This window comes from Coregonus lavaretus, assembly GCF_964263955.1.
Source record: "Coregonus lavaretus genome assembly, chromosome: 22".
NCBI lineage: Eukaryota > Metazoa > Chordata > Actinopteri > Salmoniformes > Salmonidae > Coregonus > Coregonus lavaretus.
The window spans coordinates 41,365,040-41,391,066 of NC_140009.1; the positions used below are offsets into that span (position 1 = coordinate 41,365,040).

Consider the following 26,027-nt stretch of genomic DNA (forward strand, 5'->3'; position numbering starts at 1 on the left):
GGTGAAGTTCTCGGAGCCTGAGGTTTGCACTGAGGGTCAGGATAAAGAGGAGTCTGTGACAATAGGAGTGAAGTTTTTGGAAAAAAGTGGACCCTTGCCTTTTGGCTGATCCATTTGTGGTTTCAGGGTCGGTGAAAACAGAGTTGGGTGCTGTGGAATAGGTGAGTGTAACCAGAAGTGGTTTAGTGATAATTGTTTGTGTTTCTGCTGGTCAGAGGGAGCAGGCACTCCATGTTAAATGAATGGGGGCAAGAAATGTGAATTGTTTTGCTCTCAAGAAAAGGGCGCCATTGAAAGGAGTGATTACTGGGGTAGCGGTAAATGTGAAAACTGATCAACTGAAGGGGAAGATTCCCGGTGTTTGTGATATTCGTTGTTTGGTGCAACGCAGACAGGGTGGCGTGAGTGGAGAAACAGAAGTCATTGTCTGTTCTTTTTAGTTTTGATGTTGAGTATTTGCCCGACAAAGAGATGTTAGGATATATAAGTTATCCGGTACAAGCTTTTGTGCCGAATACATTACATTGTTACAGGTGTCAAGATTATGGGCATGTGGCAGCAGTGTGTAGGAGGGAGGTTCCTAGGTGTGAGAAGTGTGCAGAAGGGCATGAGACAAAGGAATGTGTAGCATTGGGGAAATGATGTGTTAATTGTAGGGGTGACCATGGGGCTGGGGATCCGAAATGTCCGGTGCGAGAGAGGCAGGTTGAGGTTTCCAGGGTTAGAGTAGTGCAGAAGTTGTCATATGCCGGAGGCAGTGAAGAAAGTAGAGGAAGATGGGTCAAGGGGGAGGGATCCTGAGAGGAATGGTGTGAGTAGCAGATCTGTACCAATACATAGGGATAAACCAACAAGTGATATATGTTTCAGTAAGATTGAATTTTTGGCATTTATAGCAATGGTTATCAACTGTACTGCAGGGATGGAACGTAAATCGCAGAAAATAGAGGTTGTGGTGGCAGCTGCAGAGAGGTATTTGGGTGTGCGAGACTTGACATCAGAAGAGTTACAGGGTGTGTTAAGTGGTGGTGTCCCATCCTTTCAGGCTGTTGGTATGAAGTAGGAATAAATAGATTTAAATAGTGGAGTATGGTAGTTATTATTATTATTTTAGTTGTTTTTATGTTTTTATTTTTTGTTAGATGGTCGTTTTTTATTTTTTTAAACAAAAGTATAAGGGAGTTATACTCCAGTGTAGTAGGTGGCGGTAATGCAACATTTATTGGATGCCAACCGCCGTTAAACCTCATCGAAGAAGAAGGTTTGAGCCACACAGCTGAGCAGAGAGAGAGAGAGAGAGAGAGAGAGGTCGTTCCTGCGGAGGTAGTTAAGATAACAAAATACCAACTTGCCGAGAAATCGAAATGCTTTTTTAGACTGTAACTTGTCACCTACCTAGTTTCGTGAGATCAAATGTTATGGTTAACATGTTCCCTCTTATCTTGTAGTTGTCTCATGGGCTAGTGCCAGCCAAGCATCTTTGGCTAGCTAGCTAACTTTTCACGTTTAGGACAGCACGAGCTAGCTAAGCTAATTCGGTTAAACCAAGTTGGCTAGTTAGCTACTTGGTTGAAGCTATGTGTCTACCTGTGGTTAGAAATTGTTTTGAAACGCTTAAAACGTTTATTTGGTCCACAATTTAGTATGTTTGAAAGTTAGCATCATCATTAACATCAGCTAGTTAGGTACTGAAGAGTGCTGATTCTGTGGTTTCCGAACTAACGTAGTCCCATTACCTGACAGTAAACTAGGCTAGCTAACAAGCTTTGAAGCTGTCTTGACTTAACCACAAGTAACACAGGCTACACAGCTAGCTAGTTCGATTCAAACGTGTGCAAAGATATTGGATATTTTATGGGATGGCGGACTGGATGGAGTCTTGATAAGTTAGCTAACAAGTTTGACACGCTTGTGTAAACACGTTTTATAGGTTGGGTAACGTTAGCTAGTTGGTATTTTACTTTATTTTATAGTTGTCTTTGAATTAGCTATCTAACGTTAAGGGGTTGGAACCGACATTATTTTCCAATCGTTTCGTTATGACCAGAACCACTTTTTTCGTTCCTTTCCACTGTTCCGACAGCAAAATAAAGTTCTTAACCGGTTCGAACCCCCGAAAGTACCGGTTTATATCGTTCCTTTTTTAACCTGTGAAATCAACAGTTTTTAGCTCATTAAATTACTAAAGCAATCAGTGTGAATAGAGCAGGCAAGCTAGTTGTTTACATGCCTGATGGACAGACAAGTGTAGCCTACTATGGCGCAAGATGCGACTGAATTTTGCGGGTGGGGAGATGTCGAGAGAGGGTTGAGGAGGCTTGAAGTTCTGGACATCTTGTTATGACATGATTATCTGAATAATGTACACATAATTATACGTAGGAGGAGCGGCTTCTATGAAGGAACTTTGAATGTCCTTTGAGCTAGCTAGCTAACAGCTGCACCAGAATTAAAGACATCTTACCCATTTGTAGTTAATACATCCAAAGTGAAACGTGATAACTAGGCCTACAGTATCCTTAACTAGAATATAACGTTATTCCATTCTTCTCTAGCTAATAAAAACTATCTCCATCTTCTGAGCTCCTAACGTCAGTACAGTAACAGCCTATAGATATGCCTATATGCTTGTTTGCATTATACAACGGGTGGGTCTAATCCTGAATGATGATTGGTTAAAGTTACCACCGGCTAAATCTATACATTTTAGTCATTTAGCAGACGATGTTATCCAGAACGACTTACAGTTAGTGAGTGCATACATTTTTTTTTCTTCATACTATGATGTTAAAATGCCTATTTACTCTGTTCCATCTGACTGCTCAATCCACTGTCTCATCAGCCCAGCCAGGCAATTTATGAACTTGATCTCCACTATAAAAAGCATCTAGACATTATCTCACATTTCTTTTAGACTAGCATTTAGTTTAACAGCAGAGATTTGTATAAACCTTGCTGTCTGTCTCCCCAACATTTGCAACATTGTTTCAATATTCAAATTCGGTCTCCAGCTGTCCCATAGTAATGAACATGTCGGGATGAGACAGGCAGGCAGCGTTTCTCAGCCAGTCTAAATCATGAATCAGCTGGCATCATTTTTATGGATATATACAAAGAAATGTCAATTGAAAAAAGGTAAAACGAAACGAAGTGCAGCTAGTTTGCAGTCTTTCCAGCTTCAGTTTGAAGTGATTGTGTTAGCTGTGTTGTTGGCTAGCTCTGAACAACAGTGTCCTGACGAGTGAGCACATTTTCTATGCCAGGTGAAATTAGCTCATTGTTATGGATGTATCCAAATAAAAAACAGCTTATGCATATGCAGCTACTTTGCCGTTCTTCTGGCTGCACTTTTTGATGTGACTGTAAGTTAGCCGTAGTTGGCTAGCTACCAAGCAAGGGATAAAAACATTGCCAGCCAGTATGGCAATGGAACATTTAGAACAAACGACTGGGTCGCGTCCATAGATACAGAACAAAAAGACTGAATGACTGGGTCGCGTCTCTGGCAACTGAACCGATAGAACGAACGACCAGCCGGCTTGGGTAGCAACCCTAGATTTGTGTCGGGACTATATCTTGTGGAAGAATGAAATAGTATGAATAAATTAATACAAATAACGTTTTTAATGAAAAATATGTAGATCATTATTTGAATGTGTTGGTAACCCGTTGTGTTAAAGTGATAATGCCCTCAAAGCCGGTGTTTGGAGGATATATTGGCACGGTTTGCCGGCCCGAGACAAAGTCAATATATCCTCCAAACACCAGCTTCTTGGGCATTATCACTTAAACAAAACCGAGGTGCAAAACAGACAGGATTGGCTTAGATTGTTGACAATATGTAAGCTATATTTTGTCATCAATGTTATTGAAAACATACATGCATTTGCGCAATCATTACAATTATTGGTTATTATAAGCATTGACATGAAATAAGTTAAAACACATCAAAACGACATGGTATCAATAACAAGACAAAACGAGCTGAAACAAGCCACTTACGATTCCCCACATGGCAGTTTCTTGTCGTTATTGCTAGCAATCTGGCCATCCAGAATCACAACAACTTGCTAACTTCTGCCCCATGGAAGCGTGCACATCGTTTTTCGTGATGTTGTCAGCTAACCCTTCTATGCTTTGGATAGGGCAGGTAGACTAAACACGCACACACACTGGCAAAGATTTTCAGGTGGCAGGCAGACACTGGAATAAGTTTGAGTGACAGAGTGAGGGCTTTGCATAGGCGTGTTTATGTGGGACTAATAATGGTTCTGTTCCGTAAAAGTATGGATCACAACTGTTTAGGCTAGCTAGATCAATGATAGGTGCGAAGTAACATTAGCAGGGGTTGGAACCGTTTCAGGGATCAAAACCGGAAAAGAACGACATTGGTTTTCTGTTCTGTTCCCTGAAGCGTTCCAACCCCTGCTAATGTTACTTCGCACCTGTCATTAGAGCTAGCTAGATCAAATAGTTGTTAGCTATTTACAGTTGAAGTCGGACGTTTACATACACCTTAGCCAAATACATTTAAACTCAGTTTTTCACAATTCCTGACATTTAATCCTAGTAAAAATTCACTGTCTTAGGTCAGTTAGGATCACCACTTTATTTGTGAATGTGAAATGTCAGAATAATAGTAGAGAGAATGATTTATTTCTGCTTTTATTTATTTCATCACATTCCCAGTGGGTCAGAAGTTTACATACACTCAATTAGTATTTGGTAGCATTGCCTTTAAATTGTTTAACTTTGGTCAAACGTTTCGGCCAAACAGTTCTATTTTTGTTTCATCAGACCAGAGGACATTTCTCCAAAAAGTACGATCTTTGTCCCCATGTGCAGTTGCAAACCGTAGTCTGGCTTTTTTATGTCGGTTTTGGAGCAGTGGCTTCTTCCTTGCTAAGCGGCCTTTCAGGTTATGTTTTTTTATTGGACTCGTTTTATTGTGGATATAGATACTTTTGTACCTGTTTCCTCCAGTATTTTCACAAGGTCCTTTGCTGCTGTTCTGGGTTTGATTTGCACTTTTCGCACCAAAGTACGTTCATCTCTAGGAGACAGAACACATCTCCTTCCTGAGCGTTATGACAGCTGCATGGTCCAATGGTGTTTGTACTTGCGTACTATTGTTTGTACAGATGAACGTGGTACCTTCAGGCATTTGGAAATTGCTCCCAAGGATGAACCAGACTTGTGGAGGTCTACCATTTTTTTTCTGAGGTCTTTCTTTTGATTTTCCCATGATGTCAAGCAAAGAGGCACTGCGTTTGAAGGTAGGCCTTGAAATACATCCACAGGTACACCTCCAATTGACTCAAATGATGTCAATTAGCCTATCAGAAGCTTCTAAAGCCATGACATCATTTTCTGGAATTTTCCAAGCTCTTTAAAGGCACAGTCAACTTAGTGTATGTAAACTTCTGACCCACTGGAATTGTGATACAGTGAATTATAAGTGAAATAATCTGTCTGTAAACAATTGTTGGAAAAATTACTTGTCATGCACAAGGTAGATGTCCTAACCGACATGCCAAAACTATAGTTTGTTAACAAGAATTTGTGGAGTGGTTGAAAACCGAGTTTTAATGATTCCAACCTAAGTGTATGTAAACTTCTGACTTCAACTGTACATGCAGCTAGAGAATGTTTTCTATCCAGGACAGTCAACCTAAACCAGAAACTTTAAAATTAGCCCAAATGCTGGCAGATGGCGAAAATTGAGTCGTTTCATCTTACTGTCCAAAGGGATTGCAGAAGTCTGTTTACCCTTGGTCTGAATGCTGTATGTAATGTCAGGAAGTAACATTAGCCACCATAGCATGGTGGTGGAAAATGGTGTTTCATAAAGAATGCACATTTTCCCAGATTTTTAAATTGCGTTAAGGAAATCGACCCGCTTTTGCATCCTGAATGGAGAATGTTTTATGTATGAACCGGTCCACCGGGGATACGATTGTATTGCCGGCTGCATACATTCAGTTTGGACGGTAAGATGAAACAACTCAATATTGCCATCTTCTGACCTTTGGGCTACTGTAATATGCTAACTATCTCTGGCTAAACCAGTTAGTTAGCTAGCTACTAGCCCTTCTAAAGTACCCAACTAGCTAACACTACTGCAAATCTATGTGAATCATTGAAGCTTCGTACTACCACATTAAAGCTAAATTCATGTTTTGATGTGAATGACAACTTGACCACTTGAGCCATCCTAGGACTCGAGAACCCACAGGAATGATTGACAGTTGCCTTCTTTGCTATCTGCTATGGCTGTATGCCTGGCCTTGGGTGCTCGAGAGGTAGCCTAGCTAGCTACATGACAGATATTTGCACCTACCTACTTTGACCCCATTAACCAGTTAGGTAGCAAACAAGGCAACTGTCAATCATTCCTGCGGCTTCTCGAGTCCTAGGTTGGCTGAAGTGGACAAGTTGTCATGCACGTCAAAACATAATATATGCCATTTAGCAGACGCATTTAATCAAAGTGACTTAGTCATTTTACTTATGGTTGGTCCCAGGAATCGAACCCACTATCCTGGTGTTACAAGCACCATGCTCTACCAACTGAGCTACAAAGGACTACAAAGGAAACACAGTTTTTAATGTTCCGAATTTTCAATGATGTCCTCTGTTGCAACACCCATTACCGAGTTCCAAACTGCCTCTAGATGCAACGTCAGCACAATAACTGTTCGTCGAGCGATTCATGAAATGGGTTTCCATGGCCGAGCAGCCGCACACAAGCCTAAGATCACCATGCGCAATGCCAAGCGTCGGCTGGAGTGGTGTAAAACTTGCTGCCATTGGACTCTGGAGCAGTGGAAACGCGTTCTCTGGAGTGATGAATCACGATTCACCATCTGGCAGTCCAATGGACGAATGTGGATTTGGCGGATGCCAGGAGAACACTACCTTACCGAATGCATAGTGCTAACTGTAAAGTTTGGTGGCGGAGGAATAATGGTCTTGGGCTCTTTTTCGTGGTTCGGGCTAGGCCCCTTAGTTCCAGTGAAGGGAAATCTTAACGCTACAGCATACAATTACGTTCTAGACGATTCTGTGCTTCCAACTTTGTGGCAACAGTTTGGGGAAGGCCCTTTGCTGTTTCAGCATGACAATGCCGCCGTCCACAAAGCAAGGTCCATACAGAAATTGTTTGTCGAGATCGGTATGGAAGAACTTGACTGGCACGCACAGAGCCTTGACCTCAACTCCATCGAACACCTTTGGGATAAATTGGAACGCCAACATCAGTGCCCGACCTCACTAATTCTCTTGTGGCTGAATGGAAGCAAGTCCCCGCAGCAATGTTCCAACATCTAGTGGAAAGCCTTCCCAGAAGAGTGGAGGCTGTTATAGCAGCAAAGGGGCGACCAACTCCATATTAATGCTCATGATTATGGAATGAGATGTTCGACAAGCAGGTATCAACATACTTTTGGCCATGTAGTGTATTTGCAGTAGTGTTAGCTAGCTACTTTAGCAAACCTCTTTTACTTATGCCATAAAAATATGTGAAGTAGCTATTTGTGAGTAGGCATGCTTGAAGTGTTTGCATGTCTTGTAGGGTTTTCAAAACAGCTTGGACAGAAGAGGGGATGTATTTTTCTGCACAGTTTACACTCCATTATGATGCACACACAGTAGCCTACCCCTCTCAGATTCACAGTAATGCTCCCATCAGCATTGGGTGCACAAAGTTGAATTACCCTGACCTTCTAGCATCGGCAATACAAAGTTCAAGGGCTTTGTCGATGCTTGGAGCTCTTAGCCAAACTGCAGATTCTTTCCACTTGCTCCCCCGCTCTCCTCCTGCCACCTCAAGGGTACAGTGTCCATGTTGCTCAGCCATGCAGAACGTCCCGAGGCTGAGTGGACATTGATTTACTGTACGGTGACTGAAAGAGGCCAATTGTCTTTAACCCCTCTTCTCTTGGCCCCTTGTTTTAGAAAGAGATGGGCTCAGCACATTGGAAAGGTTGTAGTGAAAGTAAAAGCAAATAAAAAATGGCCCTGTGAAAGTGTTTGCAAGGGTATAGGCCTATGTAAAAACCAGCACAATTACAAGGAGGGTGAAAAGTAGAGTACAACTGCGTTTGGTTTGGACTTTAAGTTAATCATGCTAGTGTAGGCCTGTAGTTATTTGTAGAAGATATACAGGCTGCTTAATTGCACCCCCCCCCCCCCCCCCCCCTCCAATGCATCTCTCAGGTAGCCATGGCAATGACAGGCCAGAGTTCCTGCTCCTCGATGAGTAATCACACCAAGGAGCGTGTGACCATGGCCAAAGTGACCCTGGAGAACTTCTACAGCAACCTCATCGCTCAACATGAGGAGAGAGAGATGAGGTATGCCTCCTACTGCACACGCACACATCCGTCTGGGCTAAGCCAACGGGCAGCATTCCACCAATGCCTTCCACTGACATATTGTTTACAACTCCTCGGTTCTCTATTGTTACATTCTTCTTATGCGTTATGTCATTCAAGGTGGGTGTTGCAAACTTTGGTATTTGTGCCTTATGTGTTCTTGGCTGACGATTAGGCTAAGAAATGGTGGCCACCGCAGTGAATATGTAGAAGATTTTAACACATTTTAACCAGCTTTTCACGCCCCACCTTTTTCTATTTTGGGCCGATAACATCAACTTGTCTGTCTTGCTTAGTAGGCCTGTATGCTCTTAATGGTGCAAATCGTCTGAGGTCTATTTTCATGTTACCGATGGACCACACAATGTCTGTCTGTCTGAGCCCCAGCCTATTGAGGTCATTTCAGTTCAGAGATAAAGAATGTGTGTGGCACTAAAGCCTGTCGCATGCTTCCCAGTCGAAACAGTCACGCATATGTTGTGACTTTTTGGTGATTGGCAGGTTTTTTTCCAGCTGTTCGCGCACACAACAGTTTTTCTAGAGGCAAGTTGAAGTTCGGTAGCTGAAGACTATGCCGCTTCGTCTGTGATGGGTCAACAGCACTACACCTAGTAGGAGTGGGAACTATGGACGGGATTTTCAATTAAGTGTTTGGTGTCATTCAACGTGAGACGACTAGTTTTCATGCAGATTTTTTCACTTGAGAAATAAACAGTAAACAGCTTAGTTTGATGTAAAATTGCGCGACTAAGACCTTGGCAAAAACATCCGTTACAGATTTCTTTATCCTCTATTTTGAAGAAGTGTTAACCGCTATGTTGTTGCTACAGCGTCTCAAAAGGGACAAACGTTAATATTTTAAGGGAGTATGCGAGGCACAGACATTCGCTTCACCTAGCAGAGTTCTACTAGGAGCAAACCAAACCTATGTATGCAGACACCTTAACTGGGGCCTTATAAATACATATTTATTAATTTGTTAGTAGGCAGAGGTTCAGAGCACGACAAACAAGAAAGTTCACACACATTGACATGATTTCCATATAAATATATACAATACCAGTCAAAAGGTTGGACACACCTACTCATTCAAGGGTTTTTCTTTATTTTTTACAATGTTTTACATTGTAGAATAATAGTGAAAACATTAAAACTATGAAATAACACATGGAATCATGTAGTAACCAAAAAAGTGTTAAACAAATCAAAATATATTTTATATTTGAGATTCTTCAAATAGCCACCCTTTGCCTTGATGACAGCTTTGCACACTCTTGGCATTCTCGCAACCAGCTTCATGAGGTAGTCACCTGGAATGCATTTCAATTAACAGGTGTGCCTGTTTCTTTCCTTCTTAATGCGTTTGAGCCAATCAGTTGTGTTGTGACAAGGTAGGGGGTATACAGAAGATGGCCCAATTTGGTAAAAGACCAAGTCCATATTATGGCAAGAAGAGCTCAAATAAGCAAAATATAAATGACAGTCCATCATTACTTTAAGACATGAAGGTCGGTCAATACAGAAAATCTCAAGAACTTTTGCAGTCGCAAAAACCATCAAGCGCTATGATGGAACTGGCTCTCATGAGGACCGCCACAGGAATGGAAAACCCAGAGTTACTCTATGCTGCAGAGGATAAGTTCATTAGAGTTACCAGCCTCAGAAATTGCAGCCCAAAAAATGTCACAGACACATCTCAACATCAACTGTTCAGAGGAGACCGTGTGAATCAGGCCTTCACGGTCGAAATGCTGCAAAGAAACCACTACTAAAGGCCACCAATAATAAGAAGAGACTTGCTTTGGCCAAGAAACACAAGCAATGGACATTAGACTGTTGGAAATGTGTCCTTTGGTCTGGAGTCCAAATTGGAGATTTGTGGTTCCAACCGCCGTGGCTTTGTGAGACGCGGTGTGGGTGAACGGATGATCTCCGCATGTGTATTTCCCACTGTAAATCATGGAGGTGGTGTTATGGTGCTTTGCTGGTGACACTGTCTGTGATTTATTTAGAATTCAAGGCACACTTAACCAGCATGGCTATCACAGCATTCTGCAGTGATACGCCATCCCATCTGGTTTGGGCTTAGTGGGACTATCATTTGTTTTTTAACAGTACAATGACCAAACACACCTCCAGGGCTATTTGACCAAGAAGGAGAGTGATGGAGTGCTGCATCAGATGACCTGGCCTCCACAATCCCCCGACCTCAACCCAATTGAGATGGTTTGGGATGAGTCGGACGGCAGAGTGAAGGAAAAGCAGCCAACAAGTGCTCAGCATATGTGGGAACTCCTTCAAGACTGTTGGAAAAACATTCCAGGTGAAGCTGGTTGAGAGAATGCCAAGAGTGTGTAAAGCTGTCGTCAAGGCAAAGGGTGGCTATATGAAGAATCTCAAATATAACATATATTTTGATTTAACACTTTTTTTTGGTTACTACATGATTCCATATGTGTTATTTCATAGTTTTGATGTCTTCACTATTATTCTACAATGTAGAAAATTGTCAAAAAATCAAAATAAAAAATAAATATGCAATGTAGGAGGTGTTATTTGTTTTTCAACAGGACAATGACCAAACACACCTCCAGGCTGTGTAAGGGCTATTTTACCAAGAAGGAGAGTGACTGGTACTGTATGTCATCATCAGTAGAACGACAAGTTGTCTGTTCAAACACGGATCACCTAATGATGAAACAAGCAGCAGATGGTAGAGAAATGACGGTTGGGTATTGTCTAAAAGCGGTCTGAGTCGGTCTCGCCATCATAGCCATGGGAGGACCTTGTTTGTGTGCTGGCTTCAAGAGGAAACTGATAAACGGTTATTATGACACACGAAGTGGCACCTGTCCAACCCCTACTACCACTTAGCCCTATTAATAACACTGGAGAACAAAGGCAACGCAGTGGTCTCTTATCTCAGCAGCTTCAGCTTAGAGCAAAGAAGGAAATGACACTAATATGGAAGTCCCTGGTTCGCATTCATTAGTGCACAACGTAGTAAAGCGTAGCAATACGTTTTGGAACTCAAAACCAAAACGAGCATTCTTATTGGAGTTCAGATAGTCCCTCACTGTTTCAGCCCGTTTACATTAATTCCTAGTGAATACTACACGGATGTGGCGATGGGGTTGATCCATAAAAAGTATGTGGGCATTACAAGAAAACGGCACCTATTTGTATGCTTTCTGGAAGGATACTGCTCAAAGATGCAATATACCCTACCCTTACACACTTGGCTACATGAGTCAATGAAAGTTCCTCTTTCTCTCAATATTAGGATATAATTTTCTTGTAGCATCATAATTTTGCTGCTCAGCTCGAACCAAGGTTCTCTCTCACAGCATGGAAACATTCAAACTAGTGTTGACCCCAATTAGTCGACTGGTTGATTGTGCATTCGGAAAGTATTCAGACTCCTTGACTTTTTCCACATTTTTTTACGTTACAGCCTTATTCTATAATGGATGAAGTAGTTTTTTCCCGTCACACAATATCCCATAATGACAAAGCAAAAACAGGTTTTGAGATTTTTTTGCGCATATATATATTTTTAAACATTGATCACATTTACATAAATATTCAGACCCTTTACTCAGTACTTTGTTGAAGCACCTTTGGCAGCGGTTACAGCCTCGTCTTCTTGGGTATGACGCTACAAGCTTGGCACACCTGTATTTGGGGAGTTTCTCCAATTCTTCTCTGCAGATCCTCTCAAGCTCTGTCAGGTTGGATGGGGAGCATCGCTGCACATCTATTTTCAGGTCTCTCCAGAGATCTTCAAGTCTGGGCTCGTGCTGGGCCACTCAAGGACATTCAGAGACTTGTCCCGAAGCCACTCCTGCGTTGTCTTGGCTGTGTGCTATGGGTCATTGTCCTGTTTACATTTACATTTTAGTCATTTAGCAGACGCTCTTATCCAGAGCGACTTACAGTTAGTGAATACATATTTTTTTATACTGGCCCCCCGTGGGAATCGAACCCACAACCCTGGCGTTGCAAACGCCATGCTCTATCAACTGAGCTACATCCCTGCCGGCCATTCCCTCCCCTACCCTGGACAACGCTGGGCCAATTGTGCGCCGCCCATGTGAACCTTCGCCCCAGTCTGAGATCCTGAGCGATCTGGAGCAGGCTTTCATCAAGGATCTCTATATACTTTGCTCTGTTCATCTTTCCCTCGATCGTGACTAGTCTCCCAGTCCCTGCCGCTGAAAAACATCCCCACAGCATGATGCTGCCACCATCTTGCTTCACTGTAGGGATGGTGCCAGGTTTCCTTCAGACGTGACACTTGGCATTCAGGCCAAAGACTTCCATCTTGGTTTCATCAGACCAGAGAATCTTGTCTCATGGTCTGAGCGTCCTTTAGGTGCCCTTTGGCAAAATCCAAGTGGGCTGTCGTGCCTTTTACTGAGGAGTGGCTTCCGTCTGGCCGCTCTACCATAAAGGCCTGATTGGTGGAGTGCTGCAGAGATGGATGTCCTTCTGGAAGGTTCTCCCATCTCCACAGAGGGACTCTAGAGCTCTGTCAGAGTGACAGAGCTCCTCCCTGACATTTTACGTTGACATTTTAGTCATTTAGCAGACGCTCTTATCCAGAGCGACTTACAGTTAGTGAGTGCATACATTTTTTCATACTGACCAAGGCCCTTCTTGGCCGTGCGGCCAGCTCTAGGAAAGGTCTTGGTGGTTTCATTTAAGAATGATGGCGGTCACTGTGTTCTTGTGACCTTCAATGCTGCAGACATTTTTTGGTACCCTTCCCCAGATCTGTGCCTTGACACAATCCTGTCTCCAAGCTCTAGGGACAATCCTTTGACCTCACGGCTTGGTTATTGCTCTGACATACACTGTCAACTGTGGGACCTTTATATAGACAGTTGTGTGACTTTCCAAATCATGTCCAATCAATTGAATTTACCACAGGTGGAGTCCAAGTTGTAGAAACATCTCAAGGATGATCAATGGAAACAGGATTCACCTGAGTTCAATTTCGTACCTCATAGCAAAGGGTTTGAATACTTATGTAAATAAGGTAGTTCTGTTTTTGATGTTTTAATAAACTTGCTAAAATGTCTAAACCTGTTTTCGCTTTGTCATTATGGGGTATTGTGTGTAGATTGATGAAAAATGTGATTCAATAAATGTTAGATTATGGCTGTCCCGTAACAATGTGGAAAATGATAAGGGGTCTGAATACTTTCCAATTGCGCTGTAGCAGCCTTGTATAACCACCATCGAGCTGTAGGCCTAGGAGCACATCCTGTTTAGTCTTAATACCATAACTTACTCAGGCCTATATTTCAGTACTTCTATAGGCTACTGTATTAATCACTCATTCATCCGTTAATGTTATCACACAGCATACAAGTCATTCATGATTTGAAATGCCATCAAGCATTTTAGTTTTAAAATAAAGTGAGCCTTGAATAATTAGCTTAAACAATAAGTAAACCGTTCGATTTTGGAAATTGCATTCACGAATGAATGTGACTGTTTTTAGTCTTTGCTGTAATAAAGGCTTAGCGCAAAAAGTTACAACAGACTCTCTGGTATGCTTATACTTTATTTAGTGTTTACATTTGTTCCAAACGGTCAGAGAAATTATATTGTAATCTATAAAGCACCTGTTTGGCACACATTATATGCACGCAGTGCTTGCTCCTTTAGTCTTTTTTTTTTCTTGTTCTCCTGTATTTTCCGCAACTAGTCACATTTATTTCACACATCTGACGTTCCCTTTACCTCCTGAGCAACCTATAAATATTCCCCCCTATCGAGTTTATTTGTCACGTCCTCTGCATCCATTTTGCTGTCACGTGTTAGTGTTCAGAGTTTGTTATAACCAATTTATTGAAGTGATTATGATATGCTATTTGCACGGCCTGCCCGCTCATTAGGCAGGATTAGGCAGCCGCCAATGGCGGCAGAGTGACGAGGGTGGCATTTTCTGAGCTAAACTGACCACCAACAGCAACACATAAAACCTCACATAATGCTGCACAAAAACCATGACAATTTCTCTCAACCAGTGGCATATGGGCTTTTTAGGTGAGCGCTGATGCCACCCTTTGATAAGCTGTGCCCACTTCGTCAAAGGCAGGGGCGCAAAATATTTTGCTTGTCCATTCCCAGCGTGCCTCTCTAGGGTGGTGTTGGAGAGACACATCTCTGCAGCACTCCACCAACATTCAGTCCCCCCAAAAAATCTAACATAAATTATGTAGCAGATATAGGATATGGTAGAAAGGTATGTGGCCTTTTTTGTAGCGTACAGGCTGGAGATAAAATGAATGACAATGTAATGAGACAGACACTTTTTACATCATGCCGGTTTCTCCAATCAAATAGCCTAACCTAAATGGCGCTCAATCAAATAAAAAATGTGCTGTCATGTTAACAAAGCAATTTGGATAATATGGAAAGGACAATCACAACTGTTGTCCAGGAGTTTCACCCCACTGTCATGATCAGTGGTTTCAAGTTTATATCCGTTATTTATTTTTTGACAACCTGATCATAGCGAAACAGAAAATACTTCTGCGTTTCCCGCTGTGTAAACACATTGCAAATAGGCTCGCGATAACTACTGATAAAGTTGGGTAGCTGATATTGAGCTTAAACAGCCAAATTGATTAGTCACAGGAATCCGGACTAATACAGCCAATGCAATGGCCTGTTTTAGAAACAGTCAGCCTACCACATGGATGCACATAAATAGAATTCCATTGCAGGCCGACATGGTAGGCTACACCCGAGTAAGCACGAGCCTATGTATTTTTTTGGTCCTGTCTGGAACTTACAAACGGGAGGCATACCACATACAGTGCATTCAGAAAGTATTCAGACCCCTTCACTCTTACCAAATTTTGTTACGTTACAGCCTTATTCTAAAATGGATAAAATAAAATAAATCCCTCAATCTACACACAATACCCCATAATGACAAAGCGAAAATAGGTTTTCAGAAATGTTTAGCAAATGTATTAAAAATGTATTTACATAGGTATTGAAACCCTTTGCTATGATACTCAATTGAGGTCAGGTGCATCTTGTTTCCATTGATCATCCTTGATGTTTCTACAACTTGATTGGAGTCCACCTGTGGTAAATTCAATTGATTGGACATGATTTGGAAAGGCACACACCTTAATTTATAACGTCCCACAGTTGACTGTGCATGTCAGAGCTGTGTAGATGGATGAGGGATTTTTAACAAAAATCAATTTTAGAATAAGGCTGTAATGTAACAAAATGTGGAAAGTCATGGGGCCTGAATACTTTCCGTATGCACTGTATATGTGCTCATTTGGGGATCTGATAGTGTTTCTGATTGGCTTAATGCACCACCACTAATGAGCTGTGGAGCTTCTCAAAGTAATGTTTTCTTCATCTCAAACAGCAAGCAAACAAAGTCTGTTTTTATATCCATTGAGAAGGACTATTTCCTCAAGCTCTCTCCCTTTTGATAACCACTCAGCATGAAAGGGAAAAATGTCATGCTCTGATCCAGTGGAAACTTCATAAAATAGTCCTACTTGATGAGCTCTTATCCCTTGCTCAAGTTTGCTAGCATGAGCTTAAGGCCAGACCCAAGTTGATAGTTGATACAATGTTTCAAGTTCATTGCAGATAGGCAATGCGTTGCCAATTTGATTTATAGGATATTTGTTTTTATCAGGATATTTTCTACCTGCAGGCTGCAATGTTGTTATTTGTTAGCTTTATGTAGGCTATTTTTACATAGTTGGCAATGGCAATATAAGTTTCCTTTTTTTTAGGTTTTATCATTTAATTTAGATTTGGATAGAATTTTGATTAACCACATGTCAATGATTTTGAGATACGAAGACGTTATTATAAACGAAATGAAACAGTTCAAGAAAATGTGCATGTGAAAACCATAACTGGCACACAGATTGGTAGAAATTGTAAGATAAATTGGCATTCCACATGAGAAAGGTTGCAGATTCCTCATGTAACCTATTACTGGCAACTTCAGGAGAGAAAAGGCAGAATCTGCGAAAGCCAGCAGGAGTGGGAAGAGGGTGGCCAGGTTAAGTTTAAAAAAAAATGTATTCTGGTTGTCTTATTTGCGTCTTATTTCATCAAACAGTGTGCTTAAAGCATCAGACAAGCTCAATGCATATAGTTCATTTTACTAAAACAGATGGGATGTGTCTAAATGGAAAAATACACGCTTAAAAATGTTGACCAATCGATTGGTTGAAAGAACAGACTAATTTCGGTCGACATGTATATATATTTTTCGGGGACAGCCATAATTCTAACTTTTTTTCCCCCCATTTATGTTCCAGGCAGCAGAAGTTGGAGAAGGTGATGGATCAAGAGGGCTTGGCTGATGAAGAGGTGAGGTTGAAGACTGACACACACACAACCTTTTTGACACGAGCAGTTGTGCACACTAACCTTTGCCCCCTCTACCTGTGCAGAAGCGTATCCGGCGCTCCCAGCACGCCAGGAAAGAGACTGAGTTCCTGCGTCTCAAACGAACCCGCCTAGGGCTGGAGGATTTTGAGTCCCTCAAGGTGATTGGGCGAGGAGCTTTCGGAGAGGTAGGCATCACCCCTTTTATTACAAACACCTCTTTTATGTAGCCTTGCAGACTATCAGCTTAGTATTCAATAAATTATTGACACGTTTTGGTCCCAAGGTGCGTCTGGTGCAGAAGAAGGACACAGGCCACGTGTACGCTATGAAGATCCTCCGCAAGGCCGACATGCTGGAGAAGGAGCAGGTGAGGAGGAGGAGGAAAGGGTAGGAGGGTATGTTGATGGCCAATACTTATGATGGCCAGTCATGTTAATTTTCTCACAAATCCATAGCAGTGTCTTGGATCCAAAAGTAGTACCTGCCATGCAATCTAAAATTGATGTATGGTGCCATTTGTGTGCATTTCTAGGTGGGCCACATCCGTGCTGAGAGGGACATCCTGGTAGAGGCTGACAGTCTGTGGGTGGTTAAGATGTTCTACAGCTTCCAGGACAAGATGAACCTCTACCTCATCATGGAGTTCCTGCCTGGCGGTATTACCCCCCTCACCCTTAGCTGAACCCCGAACAGTCTCCTACACTACAGGGACAGTCATTGTCCAGTGGGAAGCTATTGACCAGATCAGCTAGTCTTGCATGTGTATGTAGACCTCAGAGTAGGAGTGCTGATCTAGGATTGGGTCCCTCCTGTAAATAAAATAATATTTATTATGGTCTAAAAGGCTAAATTGATCCTAGATCAGTACTGCTACTCAGACGCTTGATACAGCCCCTGACGCTTGATACAGTCTGTAAGGAGGAGCCGTCAGAACATTGCAGAAACATAGAACATTGGGAATAAACAATCATAATGCAGCACATTTCTAAATGCAAAGCCACCGAACGAACAACTTCTGTCTCGCTGGATATGCCTCAAAGTCCAGTGGGACTGTACAGGTTGTAACCTGACACTGTCCCCTACAGGTGACATGATGACCCTGCTGATGAAGAAGGATACTCTGACAGAGGAGGCCACTCAGTTCTACATCACTGAGACGGTGCTAGCCATCGACTCCATCCACCAGTTGGGCTTCATCCACAGAGACATCAAACCTGACAACCTGCTGCTGGACTCCAGGGTGAGGTTTGAGCACAGACTCAAGAGACACAAATAGGGCTGTTGCGGTGACCGTATTACCGCCACACCGGCGGTCACGAGTCATGAAGGCAGTCCACATGACCGTTTAGGCACGGTAATTAGGCTTCTCCAAACTCTGATGCCGCTGCTGGTCATTAGTAGCCTACCAACCTTGCTAACTGCCTGGTACTCGGCACTCTATTGTACCTATAATCACTGACATCAATGCGAATTTATTTGAAAATCAAACACTTAATGAGAGCCCATGAGCTCATGTTGCGAAACATTTCTATAGGCTATGCAATTGCGGGAGAAAACGGAGTGATGGCCGCTAATAAAAAGAGGAGGATCCCATCAGCTTTCTATAGGCTAGGCCTACTATATTTATTTTTCAACTTTCCTAATATTAAGCACATTGCTTATATTTACAACAGGAGTATGGTCTACCTGGCTGGCATGAAAATAAACCACGGGGAAAAGCGTCCTCCATTCGCTATTTAAGTGCATAGATGACATGTATTTTTTTCCCGCTGCCCCTGTTTCGATACAAGTGCATGAAAATGGTCCATTCTAAATCAAAACAATTGTCACACATAAATTATTTAGTACATGTAAAGACAAGATTAAATCAAAAATAGTCTGATGGGTGACAATATTAGCCTATCACTTGTGAATGATGCCCAGCATAAGAAACAATGCCTTTTTTTGGTAACTTTTTCTAATCATAGTCGCACACCTCGTAGCCTAGCCCATAGGCCTATATGTTTTAATAAGGTTTGTATCACAACTAAAGTGGCCAAATAACTTCTTAAAATTAAGCACATTAATCAACTTTACAAGGGGTGTAAAGTAAATGTGGGTGTAGATGTGGGTGTAGAGCCTAACTGGCATATATAAGCAGTCGCGTCCCCGATGTGTCTGTCTTCACTTGTAGCCTGTGAGAAAGACCCGATCACGTAACGGAGAGCCATGTGAGTGAGAGACGCTTCGGATTGCGCAGCACACTCAAGGAGAAGGGCACAACGCAGCACTCCGTGCCTTAAAAGGCATGGATTTTTTTAGGGTGCATTACAGCCACAAAGGGGATGCCGCCGTGACATTCGAGGCATTAACAAGTGCTTGTCAAATTGTGAATGAGAAACTATTGGAGTGTGTACAGCCTGCGCAAAAAAAGAAAACAGAGCTCATGCCTTTCATTAGTCTCATCATGCAGCCTTACAATGTATTAAAAATCCAAACATATAGCCCAACGTTTGTGGAACAACTAAAGTTACATTAATAACTCTAAATTAAGCATTTAGGAGTACCTATTTATTTGTTAACTGCTCAACACAGAATAGCCGCATGTGCACACTCCCTCAAATCGTTTGGAGAAAATATTTATATTTTATTCAGCTTTGTTCAATTGTATTCATATTACAAAACAATATAAAATAATGCCACAGAATTATAAGCAAATATTATCTGCTAAATTAACTAGTGTAGCCCACAGCCATTTGGCATAGCCATATCAGGAACTAACATAAGGACAACTCAGAGTACGCTATTCTGTTCTTCTGAAATAGACTACATTTTCTTCATATCATGCTTTAGACATGTCTAAAATAAGTAATGCATTTATTGTGAAGGTGTAGGCTATATTACATGGATTTATTAGACTTTTTAAAATGGCTTGTAGGCTATGTGTGGAAGCCAGGAGAAACTAAATGTGTTTATGTTAATTAACGGTCAATAACCATGAGACCGACAGTTATTTGCTTGACAATCACCAGCTGACAAAATTTCGTGACCGCCACAGCCCTAGACACAAACATGAGCTCAGACTGGTGGTTTGGATATGTTATTTTTTTCGAATTTGCAAGGCACCAAACTAAAGAAAACGGACTAACATTTTCCAGTACACTGGCACGGTGTGCACTAATGAATATGAGCCTGTATTGAATGTGTCTTTGTTTGATTGTTTCAGGGCCACGTAAAGCTGTCTGACTTTGGTCTATGTACAGGTCTGAAGAGGGCCCATCGTACCGAGTTTTACAAGAACCTCAACCATAGCCTCCCCAGTGACTTCAGTAAGCAAAGTCAGGCATCCCCAATCAATCCATTACTTTACCTACTAACACCCTGTATCGATGTTTAAGCCACAATCTGGAGTTTTTGTCTCAGCCCTTGTAGTCCTTAAGATTTGGAAGCATATTTTGGAGCTACACATTGTTTACAAAGACCCAAATAACAACCAAAACATAAACAATGGAGTCATATTTGGGTTATGGTGGGTGTAAGACTGATGTACAAAGCTCATATACATTATATTAATTAGAAATACCATTTAACAGTTGGAAATGTCCCAGATGTTGTGCCTTAAATGTTTCTCTACTAACCTGGTAATGATTTGAAATGTGCTTGTACAAAACTAAAAATGAAAAACTTAATGGTTTGTTTTTAGGTATGCTTCATATTATTTAAATTTGTTTCATGTACCAATGTGTAGCCTACATATTTTGAGTTGTTGCATGTACCAATCTTCAAGTTCCCTAATGGGGATTATTTTGTTAATTGAATATATCTTGAGCTTCTGCTAAATGACTAAAATGTAAATCAATAGATCCTAAATGGCTATTTGTTTTATAACAAATAATCTGAAAGGGTTTAAGATACTTAGTTTAACCTGCAAGTGAGGTTATGTAGTCCATTATGTAAGTTGCATCATTTTATTGAACTGTTTATTTTTCTTTACAGCATTCAATAACATGAACTCAAAGAGGAAAGCAGAAACATGGAAGAGGAACAGGAGACAGCTGGTGAGAAAATGAAGCTGGATGGGAGGGCAACATACTGTACATTCTACAAGTAGACATGGGCCGTGTTCGAGTGCATCCATTTTGGACTGACTAATCTACATATAAAATTGAGGATGCAGGGTGATTTGTAGATCTGTCAGACTGCAGCCGATCTCGAACACGACCACATTTGTATTGGAGTAGTCTTGTAGTCACATTGCATGATCTTTCTCTCCCCCCCCAGGCCTTCTCTACTGTGGGCACCCCTGACTACATCGCCCCTGAAGTCTTCATGCAGAACGGATACAACAAGCTCTGTGATTGGTGGAGCCTTGGAGTCATCATGTATGAGATGCTGATAGGTGAGATCCTATCAACAACTTCTACTTGGGGCCTCTTAAAAAGCATTGATTGTTTTTGTAAATTGGCTTTCAATCATCTCGCATGAATGTCACAGAATGGTGCCATTACTACATATTTGCTCATGCCTGGCTTGTTGATCCCATGTGTATTGTGTTCCAGGCTATCCCCCGTTCTGCTCTGAGACCCCCCAGGAGACCTACAGGAAGGTGATGAACTGGCGAGAAACACTGATCTTTCCCCCTGAAGTGCCCATTTCGGAGAAAGCTAAGGACCTCATCCTCCGGTTCTGCTGTGAGGAGGAGCACAGGATCGGAGCCACGGGGGTGGAGGACATTAAGGGCAACGTCTTCTTCGAGGGGGTGGACTACGACCACATCAGGTACGAGGGCTTAAAAGAATAGTTCACTTTTCTGCATTTTTAAAATAATATTTTACACATAATTGGGGTGTTATTTCATCCAAACCATCTGCTGGTTATTTGGCAATATTGGGAATCTCCTGGCTAGCATTTTTTGAGGATGTAGCAATGCTAGTGGAAACTGATTGTATCAGTTAGTGGTGCATTCAAAAACTGATTGGAACAGTAACATTCTAAAACCAGGGTTCCAATTTTATTACAGAGAGCGACCCGCTGCCATTCCCATTGAGATCAAAAGCATCGATGACACGTCCAACTTTGACGAGTTCCCAGACTCTGATATTCTCCAGCCGACAGGTACGTTGCTCATTTTCACCAACATTAGTGGCTGCCACTAGTCATAATTCAACACGGTAGTGTTCATTAGGGCACACAAAGAAAAACAAAGATGTTTTGTATTAGACCAAGTCCAGGTAGTCACTCCCAGGTTCAGTCAGTTTTCTTCTATTTGGTGCCTATTAAACATGGCCCTGGTCAACTAACGCCACCTTGAAACAAGATTCTCACATTTTGGATCCTTTGTTTTCCTCTAATGCCCTGTGTGAAATAATCCCTGTATTTTCCACCTCAGCTGCCCCTGTGGTGTCCAACCATTCAGAGGTGGACCTGAAGAACAAGGACTGGGTCTTCATCAACTACACCTACAAGCGCTTTGAAGGCCTCACAGCCCGAGGGGCTATCCCCTCCTACATGAAGACAGGGAAGAGATGAATCGTTCCTTCGTTTACTCACTCACTCTACCTGCCCCTCAGACTGGCATTCAAAAGGAATGCCCCATGGATCCCAACGTCCACTCCTCTCCCAAACTCCAAAATGGAGGTAGAAACTAAATGGTCCTATTCAAACTTGTTTTGGGCCCCATCAAAATTGAGACTATCCCATGTCTGATCCTGCTGAAGGGACCTTCCTCCTTCCTTTGCAGGGGACTTATTGTAGGGCTCTGTGTAGGGAAGTATGAGCTACTCCAACTCGAGTTTGTCGATCTAAAAAAGCCACAGTGTTGTGCTGGAATGTATGGACAGTGTTTTCTATGTGAAAACTCATATTTAATTCCACCCCAGGATTAAAGTTCCCATAACTAAAGTGTGGGATCCACCAATGAGCAGTCTTGGAGGTGTTGATATTGCTTTAGTTTGGGGACCATCTCTCGTAGTTCTCCACTAGCATCGGTCCAACTCGGCCAAGACTGATTCACTATGCTTCAGTATCCTAAGGGACTGAACCAAGATACCAGCATAACCGGTCACCCTAGGGGCCAGATCCCGTTTTCACACCAGAAGACCACACTTGACCGGCTATACCAGCATTCTTCACTTCCTCCTCCACAAACAAACATTGACGTCTTAGTTTAGCTGGGCGACCACCAGCATGGGACTGGGATCCAATATGCCTCACTTTTCTGTCAAAGGGCTAGCTTTTCTCTCTTCGTTTTCTGTCTTTTTCCAATGAAAGATGACTGAGTTGTTCCACACATACAATAGAGTTGTCAATTTTTTAGAAATGAGTTCCGCCATTAAAAACATTAGAAATGGTGTCATTTGACGTGAACTAAAAATGCTTTTCAGGGAATATATGTCAATGTTTTTCATGTGTTTTTAGAGAGCTCTCTACTGAAGCGTCTTGGATGATGGCGCTTCCGACAGGTTGCCTGTTGCAACGAGGCAACCAAAAACAATGAGAGCTGAGAGTAATTGTTGTAACTATTCAATCTTATTTTTGAGGGTTTCAATGGAATTGCTTTGTCCCCATTTAATTGTCACTTCACTACCGTCAATGGTTGAGCTGTTACATGGACTTATGCAAGTGTTTATAGCAATAGAATCGCCTCTCTTGAAAATGATTCCATTTGAAATGGAACTCCCAGAAGCCCACCTGTTTTAGGTTCTTAGTTTGACAATCATCCACTGTTAATATTAGCACCTTCATGCTGTCTTTTCTTTGATTCACCAGTACTCTGTCGGATTTATTTATAACATTTGTGGATATGCATGTCCTTAGCTAGAGAGCAAAATCGAATACAAAAATGTGTTGCATGTACCGTTTGAATATTTTGGTGCATATGCCAGCCATTCTTTTTGGTACTTTTCGATGGACCTTTGGGGTAGGGGAGCTAGAAGTAAGGCCAAGATATTGATACTCTTCTCTTTCCTCATCTTTTTTGTCCTGACCACTGGTCTGTAAGGGCTTGGTAGGTGAGGTGGCAGCGCAAGTTCGTTCAGTGGACTTGTAAGTAACAGAGAATAGAAAAGGAGCAGCTTTTAGAGTATTGAGACACACTCAGTGTGCTCTGTGACCCCAGGTTAGGGTCATTCTCGTCCCATTTTCACTTCCTGTCGTATAGTTCAGTCTCTTCCTGTTGCTTGACTATTTCTTAGCAACCTTGGTTTGAGAGAATACTTTAAACATTGCATTTGTCTGAAGTTTTGTCAAGGATATGTCACTTGGTATGTCCTTACTTTTCAAGAGGCTAAGAGGTGTGAGTGAGAAACTCTTGACCTTAACTCTGTAACCAGGGCTATATGTGACTCACTGTTCTTATACAATCCCAAATGCTGTCATTTGAATCTAATGTAATCCCAAGGTGTAGTAGTGGAAGATTAATTTTATGCTATGTTAATTCCAAAATGCTGTAATTTGAATGGAATGTAGCCTAAACCACATGAGTGGCCCCGTGTAGCTCAGTTGGTAAAGCATGGCGCTTGCAACGCCAGGGTTATGGGTTAATTTCCCATGGGGGGCCAGTATGAAATGTATGCACTCACTAACTGTAAGTCGCTCTGGATAAGAGCGTCTGCTAAATGACTAAAATGTAAAAATGAGCGGTAGGTTTACACAGGTGAAGATGTCATGTTTGGTCTTTTGTTAAATATCTGTACGGTGTTCTGGGTAGTTTAGACTACTTGCTGAGATGTAATATCCAGATTTTCTGTTTGTTTTTACGACTGATCGAAAGAACTGATTTTGAGACTGGTCTCACTTTTTACTGATGCTTGATGTCCGAATGATCCTGCTGTAATGCCGGGTTTAAAGAGTATTGGGCGGATTAGTTGGTGAAGTGCGAATGGCTTCTTGGAATAATTTTCTTTTAAAAGAATGCTGCTTGGTGTGTGTGATTTGCGTGTCTTTAGAGGAATGGGTGATATGTTCAGTAAAAATAAGATGTTGGAATATGTTGTTTGATTAAGCCACACTAAGGGTGGTGTTCTTTTGTAGACGTCATCCAACTGTGTGTATGCTGTTTCTTTCCCCTAGGCACACACGGTGTGGGAAACATGCTGTACAAACCTTTTATAGGGAACATTCAATCAAAAGTAGTGGGAGTTGTATTTAATCCACTGTGGTGTGAGGTTTATATTGTATATTTTCTGCCATTTCGCTCACATTGAATAACTGCACTTAATATCTGTGTTGTGACAGTTTGTACAGCAAAATAATGGGCCGCTCTGAAATCTGTCTTGTTAGACAGTCTTTGTTTTGATGGATGAGGGAATGTCATTTCACTGGTTGAATGGGCAAGCTAGCCATGTGCAGGAGTTACATTTTCTTCTTGAAATTGTTTTATCTGACTAACTAAATTATGTGGAATAATGGAAACGGTAAACTAATAGCTTGAAACAAAGGTCTTAAATATTTATTATTTCTCAAGTTTGGAATCCAAACATCCCTTGCTACTCAAGACCGATTCAGACCCCTTCGTCAAGAGCAACAATGTTTTCATCCAAATGGAAGAAGGGTGATTGTCCATTTTTAGCTTTTGACCAAAGATAACCCTACACAACAAACTGGGCTAGGAGTAAAGTTAGCAGGACTGACCAGTTTCTCAAGCCCCATCTTGTAAAGTCACCCAGTCATTGCTCCCTCATCTCTCAATAGTGCAAAGAAGTTCTTACAGGGCTGTGTTGTCATGCATGCAACAGTTTAAACAGCATAAACTAGTCTTTGTGTAATAGATGGCACATTCCTTCTGTAAAAACGAGTCTTCAATTCCACCATGGTTTTCAGAGAATTCTTCAGTGTTCTTCGAAGGCATTACTTGGCAGTATCCCTGGTTAGACTTGTAAACTAGTAGCCTACTACCATAGAGGCTTAGAAACTGCATGGTTGAGATGTGCATTTCACCATGCATCCTTTGAGTATGTTAGCCACTTTCTGCCTTAACATTGGGTTAAGTCGCGTGTGTATTGGTTCTCTAGTTAGTTCAAAAGGCACATCAGCTTGTTTCACTGATGGTAGCAATACTCACCTGCACTATTATGCTGGTAGACTTTTAACAGCGTTAAATAAAACCCCTAGGCCTATGTTGAACCAGTGTCTTTCTTTCTCATTCCTTGTCTGTGTAGAATAGGTCAGCTAGGGCGGCTCTGCCTCAAGGGAAGAAACAAGTAATTGTTAGGCAAGAAATGTGATGGGCAAGTTATCACAATTGGCTAGGGTAAAGGGTTTGGATGCTCAGGTGTA

The 26,027-nt window shown here is 41.8% G+C and overlaps 1 protein-coding gene and 1 long non-coding RNA gene across 4 annotated transcripts in view; both read left to right on the top strand.

Moving 5' to 3' along the window:
• LOC311149819 overlaps positions 1 to 26,027 on the top strand; it is a 398,282-nt gene that overhangs the window by 235,340 nt on the left and 136,915 nt on the right. The window lies entirely within an intron of this gene.
• LOC311150018 (serine/threonine-protein kinase 38-like) lies at positions 1,308 to 24,534 on the top strand. Of its 3 annotated transcripts, none has more exons than XM_084187257.1 (13): positions 1,308 to 1,323; positions 8,218 to 8,354; positions 16,700 to 16,751; positions 16,835 to 16,957; positions 17,056 to 17,139; positions 17,305 to 17,428; positions 17,858 to 18,012; positions 19,978 to 20,089; positions 20,748 to 20,809; positions 21,033 to 21,150; positions 21,311 to 21,530; positions 21,772 to 21,866; positions 22,141 to 24,534. In XM_084187257.1, exons 2-13 carry the CDS (start codon positions 8,224 to 8,226, stop codon positions 22,278 to 22,280), a joined length of 1,416 nt encoding a protein of 471 aa, XP_084043383.1. In that variant the 5' UTR covers positions 1,308 to 1,323; positions 8,218 to 8,223; the 3' UTR covers positions 22,281 to 24,534. The 3 variants fall into 3 exon arrangements, with proteins under 3 accessions (XP_084043383.1, XP_084043384.1, XP_084043382.1); XM_084187258.1 differs by having other exon boundaries at positions 19,978 to 20,080; XM_084187256.1 differs by lacking the exon at positions 1,308 to 1,323 and adding an exon at positions 5,262 to 5,276.